The sequence below is a fragment of the Sturnus vulgaris genome, chromosome 1 (genome assembly GCF_052056855.1).
Source record: "Sturnus vulgaris isolate bStuVul1 chromosome 1, bStuVul1.hap1, whole genome shotgun sequence".
In the NCBI taxonomy this organism is placed as follows: domain Eukaryota; kingdom Metazoa; phylum Chordata; class Aves; order Passeriformes; family Sturnidae; genus Sturnus; species Sturnus vulgaris.
This window is the reverse complement of record NC_142243.1, coordinates 96,612,259-96,625,687: the sequence shown is the minus strand read 5'-3', so window position 1 is coordinate 96,625,687 and position 13,429 is coordinate 96,612,259. Positions and strand designations below refer to the sequence as shown.

The 13,429-nt window shown below is 38.0% G+C and overlaps 1 protein-coding gene across 1 annotated transcript in view; it reads left to right on the top strand.

Annotated features, from left to right (window-relative positions):
• The window catches only part of NR4A3 (nuclear receptor subfamily 4 group A member 3), a 29,214-nt gene that overhangs the window by 7,894 nt on the left and 7,891 nt on the right, over nucleotides 1-13,429 (top strand). The window contains exons 4-7 of the mRNA XM_014875187.2: nucleotides 772-901; nucleotides 1,850-2,022; nucleotides 7,330-7,529; nucleotides 8,706-8,884. Of these exons, the coding sequence (XP_014730673.1) occupies nucleotides 772-901; nucleotides 1,850-2,022; nucleotides 7,330-7,529; nucleotides 8,706-8,884 (682 nt within the window). The remainder of the gene's footprint in view (nucleotides 1-771; nucleotides 902-1,849; nucleotides 2,023-7,329; nucleotides 7,530-8,705; nucleotides 8,885-13,429) is intronic.

Sequence of the window (13,429 nt, the reverse complement as noted above, 5' to 3'; positions counted from 1 at the left end):
TTGATAAATTTGTTCCTGGTGTCTTTTCTAGTAATACCTTTTTGCATGTTATTTATTGATGTATCTTTGATTTTAAGTATGGCAGCATGATACCTTTTTGCATTAATATTTGTTACATTCTTCCAAAACTTACCAGGTTTCTACAAATTTTAATTTTGTTTTATTTTTTTCAACATGACTTTAGAGTTAATTAAATTTACATAACTGTGTCATCATTCTGTCTTTTTTCCTCAGGTCAGGTTAACTTTCCCAGAGTATTTAGCCAAACATATTTTGTAGGGGTTTATGGTATTTTTATTTTTCTCCCTGATGATTTTAATGGCTAACCAAACCAGTTATTGTGGTATTTGACTAACAATAGTGATAGCAAGAGAAGTACATTGCAGATCATTTTGATTTTATTTTAATAAGGTCAGCAATAATCAAGGGAATGAACCAAGTAGAAAATTGTTCCCAAAGGGATATTAAAAGCGGAGATAATCTAATCCCCAAAGGTAGATGTGATGACCTGGTAATTTCAGATATGATTTTATCATTCAAAGTTGCCTGTCTCCAGAGACTTGCTTCAGAACAATCCTAGATGATTTTCATTGTCAGCAGCTAGCACTAATAAAATTGTTTTTCCTGCAGGCTAGTGTGTTAGGAAATTAATTTTATCTAATTATATGAATTGCACTGTCACTTTTCATGTTGTAATTAAAACACATTTTGTCAGGTTCTAAGTTGCTCAAGAAACGATCAGTTTACTATTTTTGTGTTGCATTTTCACAGAGAACAGTTCAGAAAAATGCAAAATATGTTTGTCTGGCAAATAAAAACTGCCCAGTGGACAAGAGACGTCGTAACAGATGCCAATACTGCCGGTTCCAGAAGTGTCTCAGTGTCGGCATGGTTAAAGAAGGTAAGGACTCTGGCTATTTATGATCCCAGAAAACTAAAATAATATGTTTAATGAATCTGTCTCTGCATGTGTGTGCGTGTCAACATGGATGTCTCTACAATAAATTTGACAATGATGAGATTCATAACTTACTCCAAAAAATGTGCATTTATGTAATAATATATTGATTTTGTGCTTTTCACTCCTATTATCATATTTAGACTATAGACCCCAGAGTTCAAGAACAGCAAGGTCACAAGAGGATAATTTGACAGTGGCCAAAATGTCTCCTTTATTAACTTTGAACATTGCTCGATAATGCTGTTGGCTTCCCCTTGTTATCTCACTGGGGGCTGCACTGGATTGTGTGCATTTTGACATAGGATCTTGTTCCATTCCCATAAGCTGATTGTAAATTTGCAATTAATTTAAATGGAAACAGGATCAACTCATTAGTCCCAATTCTGCAAATATTTAAGCATGTGAGTAATATTGTGTGAGCACTCCCATTGCAAATACTGACATGGATAATATAACCTATATAGTGCGGCCGTATTTTTTCAAATGCTTCAAGAAAGCTAAAATTACTTTTGAATGAATACCTCTGCCATTTAAAAGGGACGCTAGTAGCAGAAACACTAAAATCTGTGTTTTAAAGAATTCAGCTTTTTTTCGGCAGTGGAGTATCACGGGCACACTGACATGCTGCAAACAAAGCATGGACACAAGGAACACAGCTGGGCTCTCACTAAGCAGCTACATTGCTGCTTACAATCATAGATCTGACACAGTTCTGGTGCCATTTGTGTTCCTTTGCAATCAAAAGCATCAAGAGCATGTGCTGAAACTGGAGACCGCTCTTATTTTTGCTGGTCTGGCCACTGTCAGGAAAGCAAGCAGAGTGTTCATTCTGATCCATCATTTGCTGGTACCTTCACAACTGATTCCCTTGCGATTTTTTTCACCTAGTTGTCCGTACCGACAGCCTGAAAGGGAGAAGAGGTCGGCTGCCTTCCAAACCAAAGAGCCCCTTACAGCAAGAACCCTCTCAGCCCTCCCCGCCCTCTCCTCCCATCAGCATGATGAATGCCCTCGTTCGAGCTTTAACCGACTCCACGCCCAGGGAGCTGGACTATTCAAGAGTATGTCTCACTTTTCTTTCCCTCTTTGCTTTCCGCACTGAAATGATTTGCGAGCTGCATTTCTCCTTACCAGCTGGTTTGCCAAAATGAAATTGAGTGTGAAATTTGGATGAGGGTAGAAATCGGTCCAGCCAGCCGTTGTCTTTTTGCGATAGGTGGACAATGAGAGGAAAAGAAGTGCAGTAGATATTAGTGTTAGTAACTATTCATTGTGAGGATCCCAATCTCAAAATAATCTAATATTCTGCAGTATATTCAGTGGCTGAGTGAATGCAAAAATGCATGGAGAAATAGAGCATTCTTCTTGCAAAAAGGCTGTGCCAAAACACGATCAATTATGATGTCATTAATTAACCAGGAGCAGTACTTGTATGTCTAATATCTTAACTTCCATTTTCTGAAGGCTAAAATTTAATAGCACTTCCCTAATATTCAGATAGAAGGGTTGCAGAGTGTGACACTGGATGGATAAGACCATTCTTGTTGAAATCAATAGGGATTTTGCCATTATTTAAATGAGAACAGGGTTGGCTTTGGATACCCCAGCATAAATATTCCTTCAGTAAAACTCACATTTTTAAAACAAGATTGTTGAAATTAAAATTCTGAAAAATCAGCAAAGCTTTACCAAAGATTATGTATTTTTCTAACCTTGTTCTTTAATGTATCATAGTCACAATTTAAATGTTCATGGAATATTCTGAAAGTTGAAAAAAATGTTCTATAGTTATTAAAATACAGCATTGAAATGGCTTGTTAAATACAATTTTTAGGCAGGTTGATATAAGATAAGAAAAAAAAAAAACTACGGCTATGGAAAAACAAGGTCAAATTCTCCTCCCTTAAAGAAATATTATTAAATTTGAGATTGTAAAAAATAGCAGCTGTACTCAAAACAGTAACTCCATTGGCCATTTATCACTTGTTGCTAAGTAATATTTAATCCTAAAGCATATTTACTCAATTATATAAAAATTACATTATGCTATTTTAGACTTTACTTATATATATAATTTAGCAATTTAAAGCATGCTGTAACATATTTCCTCCAAACTAATCTGTAAGTATTAAATCATATAATTTTTCAAGCTATTAGCAAGAATCTAGCTGTTCAGTGTCTGACAACCTACTATGGGGAGAATGCATTAGCCATGTCTACAAGTACTTTAACTTACCCAGAATGTTTCAGGGATCACTCTGCAAATACCAAGGTGTGTGATGGGCTGTGCTCTTTGATAGAAATCTGCTGGGTTCCACAGAATTACAGGAGTCCAGAGGCCATAGTTTGTATTTATTTATGGATATAAAGTTATTTTATATTTACAGAAAATTGAACAAAAATTATGTACTTTTTATGTGACTTTTTTCTTTGTCGTACAGATATTATTTCTCTTTTAACGAAAACAACCCACAAATTTAATTGCTGAACAATTCTGTTGGACATTACAGGGAGCATATGATTGACAGTAAATTAATTTAGTCTTGGTAGCTAAAAGATTAAGTATGATTATCTGTTAGAACATATTAATATCTATGTTTTTCTTTACAGTAAAATATATAATAGTCTGATATGCCCAGCAGTACTGAAATGACAAAAATATTCTACAAGAAATTAGTAGATTCTTATGTTTTTCATAGACCCTTATTTTGAAAAGTTAGAGGAGGTCAGAAACAAATGCTGTGTAAAGAGCAAGATTAACTGAATTTAATTAATTTAATGAAACATGCCATAAACACACTGCAATGCTATAATATCCCTATGAATATTTTACCTGTAAAAACTAACGTCATGTTCAGCTAGGCTGTGATCCTGCTGAGCACCACAAATGGGCAGATCTGGAAACCTGGCTTTGGAGTTAGCCCTGACACTTCTGCAGATACGACCTTAATGTTTAGCATGGTCTTCATGTTTACAAGCTGTAATATCTTGACTGTCTTAAAAATACTGATAGACGTTTCAGAGAGAAGTGTGTATCCCTTCCATCCAGAAAACCCTGTGAACACACACACACAAGCAACCCAGGGAAAAAAACAAAACCAAAAATAAATTACATAAGCTACAAACTTTACACCAAAACATTGGAAACAGTTCTGTTCAGAACATGGCTGCTTTTCATCTCAGCACTGGTTTTAACTTACCAGTCCACAGCAGTGGTATATTTAGGTACTTGGTTTCAAAAGGCAATTGCCAAGGGCCGTAGTCTGGTCTCACACCTGTTTACTGGTACAATTCCCTGAGTTTACACTTTTAAGGGAGTGAGATGAGAAATAGACCCCATATCTTGCCATTCTTATTCATGCAGAGCAGGCACCAACGTAGATTGAAAAGTTGCCTTTTCAGAGGAGGAGTGCAATATTTAGGCAATAATCCCCCCCTTCCTGGGCCACAAAATTAAGCACATATCATGGCTTTTGGAAAAATGAGCGTAGGCTCTCGTCTGTGCAGAGAAGTTATTGTTAGGCTTTTGCAGCTGTAGCCGTCGATGAAGGACTGATGAAAGCAGGCAAAGGGCAGAGCTAAGTTGTGCTATCGGGCTTCCCAACCTCAGGCTTTCCAAATCTCTTCAGATATAAGATACAAGTTAATGTTGCTTGCTGCACATGCAACCCCCTCCTTAAGTAACAGTCACATTTCATTTAATTCCCAAAGGAGCTCCAAGAAAGGGAGGGGGGTAGAGCTTTGTCTTTTGTCTTTCTCCTGGTTTGCCTCCTGGTTTGCGTAGGGCAGGTTTAGAAATGCAGATCAGAGGGAGCCCTTCCATCCTGTGGCCTCCTGACCAAGGGCAGGATTGCCAGCTGTCTTGGTCTCAAGTTAGGTCAAATATAACTTCTTCTCCATTAAATAATAATGGAAAAAACCCACAATTGTGGTGCATGAAACAGAAACATATATATTGTTTATGGTTACTTGTGTCTTCCTAAGTCTGTTACAAGTAAATAATATTTTACTTTAACAACTCTTTGTAAATGCTAATACTTTATAGCGAGCAGTGATGTATTGCACCAGCTAAAAATTACACAATTCCATATAATCTTTTACCTTTCTTCTAAAATTGCTCCTGTGGGATAGACTATAATACAAAATACAGGTTATAATTTTTTAGATGCATTTAATTTGATTTAGTGCCCAGCGTAGGGTAAACCACACTGTAGCATTCACAGTTACACAACATAATGCAGCATTCAGCTTCATTAGAAAATGTTAAAACTTGACCTTACTTTTGCCAAAGGAATGTTTTATAAATATTGGGAACAAATTAACACCTGGCGTAATTACTCTGAGTTGTGATGAGTTATATTTAGAATGAACCCATCCAGAATGGGTAGTATCTCTTTTTTCCTTTTCCTTTTCTTTTTCTTCTTTATGGCTCAAAGGATCAAGAATATGTCTTGGCTTAGCAATAACTGTCGTGAGGCAGGAGTTTCCATCAGCCTGTTTAGTTTCCCTGTGTAGTAAGAAAGAGTCATAGGTCAGTCCCTGTGTAGCAAAGCACGTCTCCCAGAGCCAAAATGCCCACTTGTTGTGGCTTGTTCTGCAGCTTCACTTCTAGAGGGTCCAGAATATGCATGGTCTCTGAAAAGCAAATTGTCTTTTTCTACCCATTAATGACCTGTGTGTATCTTGCTGCAGTCCAGTGCCAGGACTAGTTGATTCGTGCTGCTTGAGCATCCTCAACTGCTCCATTCACATGGAGGTCTGAACACATAAATGATGAAGCATACAGATTTTTCTACTGCTGCTCCCCTTCTCTGTATTGTGGCTTCTACCTGCCTCAGTGTAACAGGATCCTTTGGAGCAGCTGAGGCAAAATTTGTCTCCATATGAACTTTATAAGAAGGACTGCACATGTTTTACCAGCTGATTAAACATGTGAGCTGGAACTTAGCGTGAGAACCTCGTGCAGTTAGGTTGGGTAAGCAGAACAGAACCACCAAGAGCTAGTACCAGGACCCAGATACAGACAGAGGTCTCTAGGATTGCTGTGGTTCTCCCATCGTCAGCAGCTCTGACATTGTGTCCTTCATTCGTTACCTGCCAACATCAACCAGCTCCAGCTAGGAGAGGCAGAGTACAGGACAGCTACCTGAGAGGTTCTGCTTACTGCCCCATCTCTCTCTGTCCTGCACAGAAGTGATTTCTGGATTGCAGTTAGCAACTTGGGTGATATCTGCAGCCCAAGGTTGTAATATGGTCCTCCCAGGCTGCCAGACCACTGTTGCTGATGGGGAAAGAATTTTTTCTGCTTCCATTCTGGCTTGGAGAGTTGCTAGAGTGACATTCAGGCTGATGGACTCAAGCCTAAGTGCACGTGGACAGTTGTTTCCAAAGGGTATGCAGGCTTCTTTTAGCTGTGGAGACTACCTCAGCCTTTCTTTGGCTGAACCCTTAAGAGAGAGTGGCTATGAAGTCTCTCCCAGAAATAACCCAGCAGGTGTCTGATGATGAGTATGTTACTACAATAAATGCCACATTATTTAGTACCTGCTCAGAAAACCAGCAGCACTTTCCAAGCACAGAATTGGACTAAGCCACAAAAGCTCCTGTTGTATTTTCTGCTGAGAGAGAGAGAGCAGTGTCAAAGGAGTGACAGGGATCCACTGGTGATGAAGTAGGAGATAGTGGGGAGGGAGCTGTCAGAGGGTCACAGGGAAGCTGAGCAAGCTGAGACTGTCAAATGGTTGCCTGGAAGAGTTATGGCCACATAAGCAGGATAATAGGTTCTGCTGAACCTCAAATGCTTCAATTTGAAGGATAAGAGGTGATATGGGGCAGCTGCTTTACTTTGAACCAATTCTGTATTCAAATGAAGCAATGCTGCATGTGTCAGATAAAACGTGATTTATCTTATGTGTCTCTATCACTGTCAGATAAAATGCACTTTGTGAGGTTTTGGAAGAAATCTGCATTTCCGACATACTGAGACAAATTCATCAATGGGAAAAGTGTTTCATTGTAGTAAGCCACATAATGTTCCTCTTCTAGTGTGATGCAAATTATCCTAGCCACCAGGTTTCTATTTCTGTTTAATAATAGTATGTAGGTACTTGTAAAATGTGATATTATATTTTAGTTATAAATTTGAAATTACTTCTATACATATGGAAATATTTTTGTAATATCTATCTGAATAGCAAAATGCCTGTAGGTAACCAAATAAGTAGGTAGATGTAGACCTATTTTTTTATGTCTTTATAAGTAATACCAGCTTTGCCACAGAAGGAAATGTTGTTGGGCAAATAATGCTGTATGTTTCACAGAATGCCCATAAATGCATATAACCTTGCTTTCTGTGGCTTTCATTTTAGTACTGTTCCACTGATCAGGCTGCTGCAGGCACAGATGCAGAACATGTACAACAGTTCTATAATCTTCTGACTGCCTCCATTGACATAACTAGAGGCTGGGCAGAAAAAATCCCAGGATTTACTGACCTCCCAAAAGAAGATCAGACATTACTCATAGAATCAGCTTTTTTGGAGCTGTTTGTACTAAGACTCTCCATCAGGTAACTATTTATTTCATTTCCTCTTAAGTTGATGTGAAAAATCATCCACCTGAATATTTTTAAGGAATAAATATGGCACTATCTTTGAACATTGTCATTTGTACCAAAAAAAAAAAGCACAAAAACCAGCAATGTCTGCATACTAAGGATATGGTGTTTAACTTGTTTCACACAGCAGGAAAAATCAAGAAGGTGATTTAAAAAGAAATCATAGATGTCACTAATGTGCTTCTATTATTTGATCTGTCCCATCTTCTTCCTACATAGTTACCAAAATTGATCCTCAGGTACTATTTGAGCAAGTCTGCTTTGTACTCATAAGTATGAAATACAGTAACACACTTCAAGTATGAAAGTTTTTTCTTTTCTCTTTGTCATCTGTTTTTGAAAGGGATGAAGAAGATTTAAAATCTTGTTCAGATTGCTTTTCTTCTTAATACCAAGTCATTTAATAGAGTGAGATGCTGTTTGTCAGTCTAGCACTAGTTAGACACTTTACCAAATCCACTTTCAGGAGCAGGCAGAATTGCAGACTGGTGATTTCAGTTATGCCCTTGTTTATTTAGGTTGAAAATGACCTTTGCATGTGGTTTTTTTTTTATTAAATATCGGTAATGGAGAGGGAAGAAGAGGAGAGCTTGGCTGTAATTTCTCTCTTGCACACAGGTTTTCATTTAAGAGTTTATGCAGTTATGTGTATTGTCCTGCATTACTGTGTGTGTTCTCCATTGTTTTTTTCCTTGCCAATTTTTACAATCTGAAAAATGCAGATGATACTAAGTAAATGCTGAGAGTTGCAGAATCTATGTTTTTATTAGTTTTGTATGTCAAAATGCACTCACTTAGTATTCCTTTGGTTCAAACATACAGTATTTAATGCAAAATGTCTTCTCTGTTTATGCCTTTGGGCAGGACCAAAATCTTAACTAATTAGACAGTCTACACCACATGCTACAGCTAACCTCAGGCTTATAACTCTACCAAGTAAGCAATCACAGAAGCTTGTTTGTTGTACTTTGGCCCCAAGGGAGAAACATATTGTCAAACGTGAATGCCCACATATGTCTCAGGATAATATGCCTTGGATTTTAAATGACAGACGCTTCAATACTGGTTATGCACTTCTCTGTAAAGTAGAAGATGCATTTATAATTTTTTCAATTGTTTTTATTTGAGGTCTGATACTGCTGAGGATAAGTTTGTATTCTGCAATGGACTCGTGCTTCATAGACTTCAGTGCCTTCGTGGATTTGGGGAGTGGCTCGACTCTATTAAAGACTTTTCCTTAAACTTAAAGAGCCTTAACCTTGATATCCCAGCCTTAGCAAGTCTATCAGCTCTAACTATGATTACAGGTGAGTGCTCCTTTGTTGACAGAAAGCTTTAGACTCTAGTGCTTTGCTTTATTGTAGATTCAAGCAATTTCAGTTAATTCAGCTATATTCAGGGTGAAGTGATTTTTAAGCATTAGCATGACCATATTGAAATTGTGGAATAACATTAGGCTATCAGACACCTCTCTTAGAATGTAATCTAACTATTTCTTTGCAGCTTCATTGTTTTCTTGGAGTAGTCTCTAAAAAGCAAACTGCTTCCAAGCAAATTGTGTAGCTCCTACAAAAATACTCAAGATACTTGCTGAAGTCCCAGGAAATCTTAATGAAATTGCCAGAGCTAGGTCTTCTGTGTACGAATAGTAATATCAAGGCAGCTTGAGACTTAGAAGCCATAGAGCTAGCATAGCTCATCTCTCTGCAAGGTAGCTAGACCAGAAAGTGTGCTCCATGAGGGCAGGAAGGCTGCTTTTGGTAGCCAGGCTAGCCTAGGTATTCAGTGCTTTTCTGAAAGAGGAAAATCAGAGAATAATGAGAAAAAAGTCACATTCCTCAGTTGTACAAAAGCTTTTGGGTGTGCATGTGACTGTATGACCCTTTCTGCCTGCTGGGGTGAACAGCAGGAAACTAATGTCAGAATTTGCCAAATCTATCCAGTAAGTACAAAATAGGGGAACATAACCTTTTAAAGTGTAATTTTTGCATTCCTGAAGCAATAAAGCCACTACATACTTTGGGCATCTTGCAATAGAAGCGTCATGGCTGATGGCAGCAGAAGGAGAGTTGGGAGGAAGGCTGTCTGACAGCCACAGAGCAGAATTTGGAGCAGAAGTCATCTCCACAAAGAACCTCACCCTCATATCAGAAAAACTGGTAGTTTAACAGTGTAATTGTGTCTTCAGTGTGCCCTGAACTGAATCTTCCCAGGGATGCTTATAAGCTCCCTTGACATCCTTCTGCTTTTCAGGCATCCATTACTTTATAGGCAGTGGCCTCAACAACACCAGCTATAGTCTTTATTTTAGTCATCATCTCAGGATGAGATGGTGTCAGGGCAACCCTGAGATAAAACACTCCATGACAGATGTGAAAAATAAATTTGGCCGATTCCCACTGACATTTGTGGGGCCAAGATTTTGGTTTCAGAGTTTGCATGGTACGCTGCCTTCCTGGTGAAGAGTTAGTGTATATATGTAGCTCTTTGTTTCTGAAGCATTTTCAGTTATTTTATTAATTTCTGTTAATTTCCTCTGCAGTTGGAAAGGGTACTTTAAGATCTAGATTCTGGGTTCCTTTGATAAAACATTTAAGACCAGAATAACTCACTGGAGCTGCTTTACTCTGTATGAAAAAATTCCCAAAATAAGTGATATGTTAAAGACAGAAAGAACAGTCCCAATTTTTTTTTCTCCTGCATATGTACATCCACTGGCATATGTTCACTCTTACTTGCATATATGTACTATAAACACCTACATATATGTGTACACATATGTGTATGTATATGCATACTTCTATACATAAATAATGTATTTAGATAGCATTATATGCATTTAGATAGCTCTAAATCAATGATAGGTGCTGCCCCTCTCTATATATATTTGCATACAGGCATATATGCTCGTATATATATAGCACATATGAATGATTTCGATTATTTACTATATATGAGATATGTCTTTTTTAGGTAGCCATAGGTAGTGTGTTCTTGATTATCCTCCTGGAGACCGAGAGTGGGAAGGTTGATGAACAGGATTCCCAGCAAGCTAAGTGAATTTAGTAAAAACAAATGTATAGGAGGAAATCTGACTCCCCTTACAAGCCCATGTTCTGTTTTAACATGGTAATTTGTTCAGTTAAGCACTGCTTCCTTGCCCTTACATAAGGAGTCAAAGTTATCCAGTGGCTGGCTAAGGATAATTAGAAATAGGTTTTAATTGGACACACCTTTCTTCCTTTCCTTGATCACAACACTTCCAGGAGTTTGCTATATTGTGCTGGTCTTCCCAAAGTTTCTAAACAAATGGAAGCAATTGTTACCTTTAAAAGGAGACAATTTCCGTACATAAAAACTTTAAGATTTTCTATGTTTGTCAAGCTTCTCTTGATTTTCTTTCCTGTGTGAGATGATATTTAAAATTAATGTTGTTTTCTGCTTATTCTTTTATTTTGTGAGGCTGGTATGTCTCTGCTGATTTGGTTTAAGGACAGCATGTATTTTCATGTGATCTAATTTAGACCAAAGCTCTAGTGACTTATATTCACAGGTTTCAGATGTCCAAGGGCAGTTAGCTAACTCAGGGACTCAGCCAGAGACTTGGTCACCTGAAAACAGATAGCATTGTATAATGATGAACAATATTAAAAATAAAACATGTAAGAGAAAATCAGGTGATTATACCTAGTGTATTGAAAGTTTTACTCAGGAAAACCTTGAGATTTGGCTCTGATGTGGTATCCCACAAGAAATGGCTTCTTTTCTCCTCTCTGAAGTTTGAGTATGACAAGCCATGTGTCTTTTCAGCTAGTCACACCAAGAGAAAAAATAGCCAAGAGAAAATTTGGAAAGATGGAACCCGAAGAAGTCTGAATCGTTGAACATTTTTAAACATTGTTTTGAGGCTTGGCTTAGATTTAGATGGGTGGTTTAGGTGCCATTCTTTGTCTCCAGGGAAGGCACCCTTTTCTCCTGTAATGGATTGCTGGAAGCAATGGGTAGTTGGCAAACTCTTCAAGCCCTTTCTTTGAGTCGGAGCAAGGAAGAGCAACCTTTCCCAAGAGCATAGGATATCCAACTATTGAGTACCACTGTCTTTTGTGTTAAGACAACTTGATATATTTCACAGGCCACAGAATGGCTGTTGTGTCTGATGGTGGTCAGAGGGACACCCAAGGCCCTATCTCTGGTCTGATTCCAACTGGAAGGGAATCTGACCATGGTTCTCCCGTGTTCTAGGTGGATATCCATGTCATTAGGCTTCAAATAAGAAGTGGGAAAGCTTTCTTTTGTGAATCTATTTGTTTGCCTTTAGTAACAACACTGCAAAACCAGAATGCTGCCTTGAGCAAAATTTTCTTGATTATCATGCAAATTGTTTATGATTTGATGGCTAAACCAAAAAAAAGGAAAAGACAACAGTCCTGTGATCTGTAGTAGTCACAGCCTGCTTTAATACTGTACAGCATCTTAGGTGCTGTACAGTATTAGCATCGAATTCAAGAATTGTCATTCCAGATAAAGAAAAATTTTTTTGTGGGAATAACGACCTGTTCATTCTTCTTGATTTCATGAATGCTGTCCTTAGCCCAAAGATACGTCCTTAGAAACAAAACCCTCTTGTATACTGCTAATCTTTGGCAGTTTTGCTGAGGGAGAAGAATAAGAGGAGTCACTACTCTCTTTCCTGTATTTTGTGCTCTTCAAGAGTGACAGGGAGAACTAACATCTGTCTCCCAGTGAAGGAAGAGGGAATAAATCTAAAATTCAGTGTTGGAATCTAAAAGACATTCCACTGGTCCCAGTGTCCTAAGATATACTGAAGGCTGTTCCTTCACTTTGAGATGTCAAATTGTCTCCCCAGTAACAGCTCCAGGAGTTCCAGTGACCTTCAATTAAACTTCCTGACTTGTTTGGAGCCGCAAAGCTCCATGTCCTATCCCAACCACAGTGCAGGTGATAGCATAGGATGCATAGTTATAGGCATGTAGGGGCATTTGTTCTTTTCAATGTAGTTCACTACATTGCTTGCTTTGAGTAAAACTAAAGGTATATACAATATTTTACATTATATATTCCATTAGAAAGTCAATATATTTTTGCTTTTTCTATCTATTTTATGGGTCCTGGAAGTCTGTGGTATGTTGCCTAGAAGGAAAAACATTATGTCAGATTGCTGATGAATTTTCAGGTCCTCTCAGATAAAACATCCACTTAAAAGAGCACCCAGGTTGAAAGAAGTGGCTTCTAGTTTACTATGGAGGTTTGCAAACAGTTAACTTTGAACTCTGTTGTGCCAAAAACCATTTTTTACTGTAAGGTGCTCCTTTAGGATCTTCCTCTCTCTGTCTCTCTTCTCTTTTTTTACTTCCTTTAGTTGGTTTAGAAAGGCTGGACACAACTTCCTCCACAGCGTATGAGTGTTGCTCTAAGCATCACCCAGAAGAAAGTAGGTAGGAAATAATGCATGACGCTCACCTCACATGCCTAAGAAAATAAAAAAAGTTAGGTCCGTCGTGTTCTTCTCCTTTAGACCACTTATTCTGTTGATATGTAGCATCTAATGAGCTGAAGAAGAGCCCCAACATGGAAAGGAAATGCTGGTCATCTTGGGTCAAGTTCTGTTGTTAATTCCACATGGATGATTTCTATGACTTTAGTGTGTTCATGGATCACAAGTGTTCCTGCACAGTCACTCCATGATGGACTGGGTAGTGTTAAAGATGAAGCTTTGCAGAGTAGACTAGATACTAACTCAGCCTATGCTTGAAAATGCTTCCTAAACTTCCCAAATGACCATTTGTTAGGTTTTTTTTTACAGTGTGAAAACAGAAAGACTGAGTCCAGTG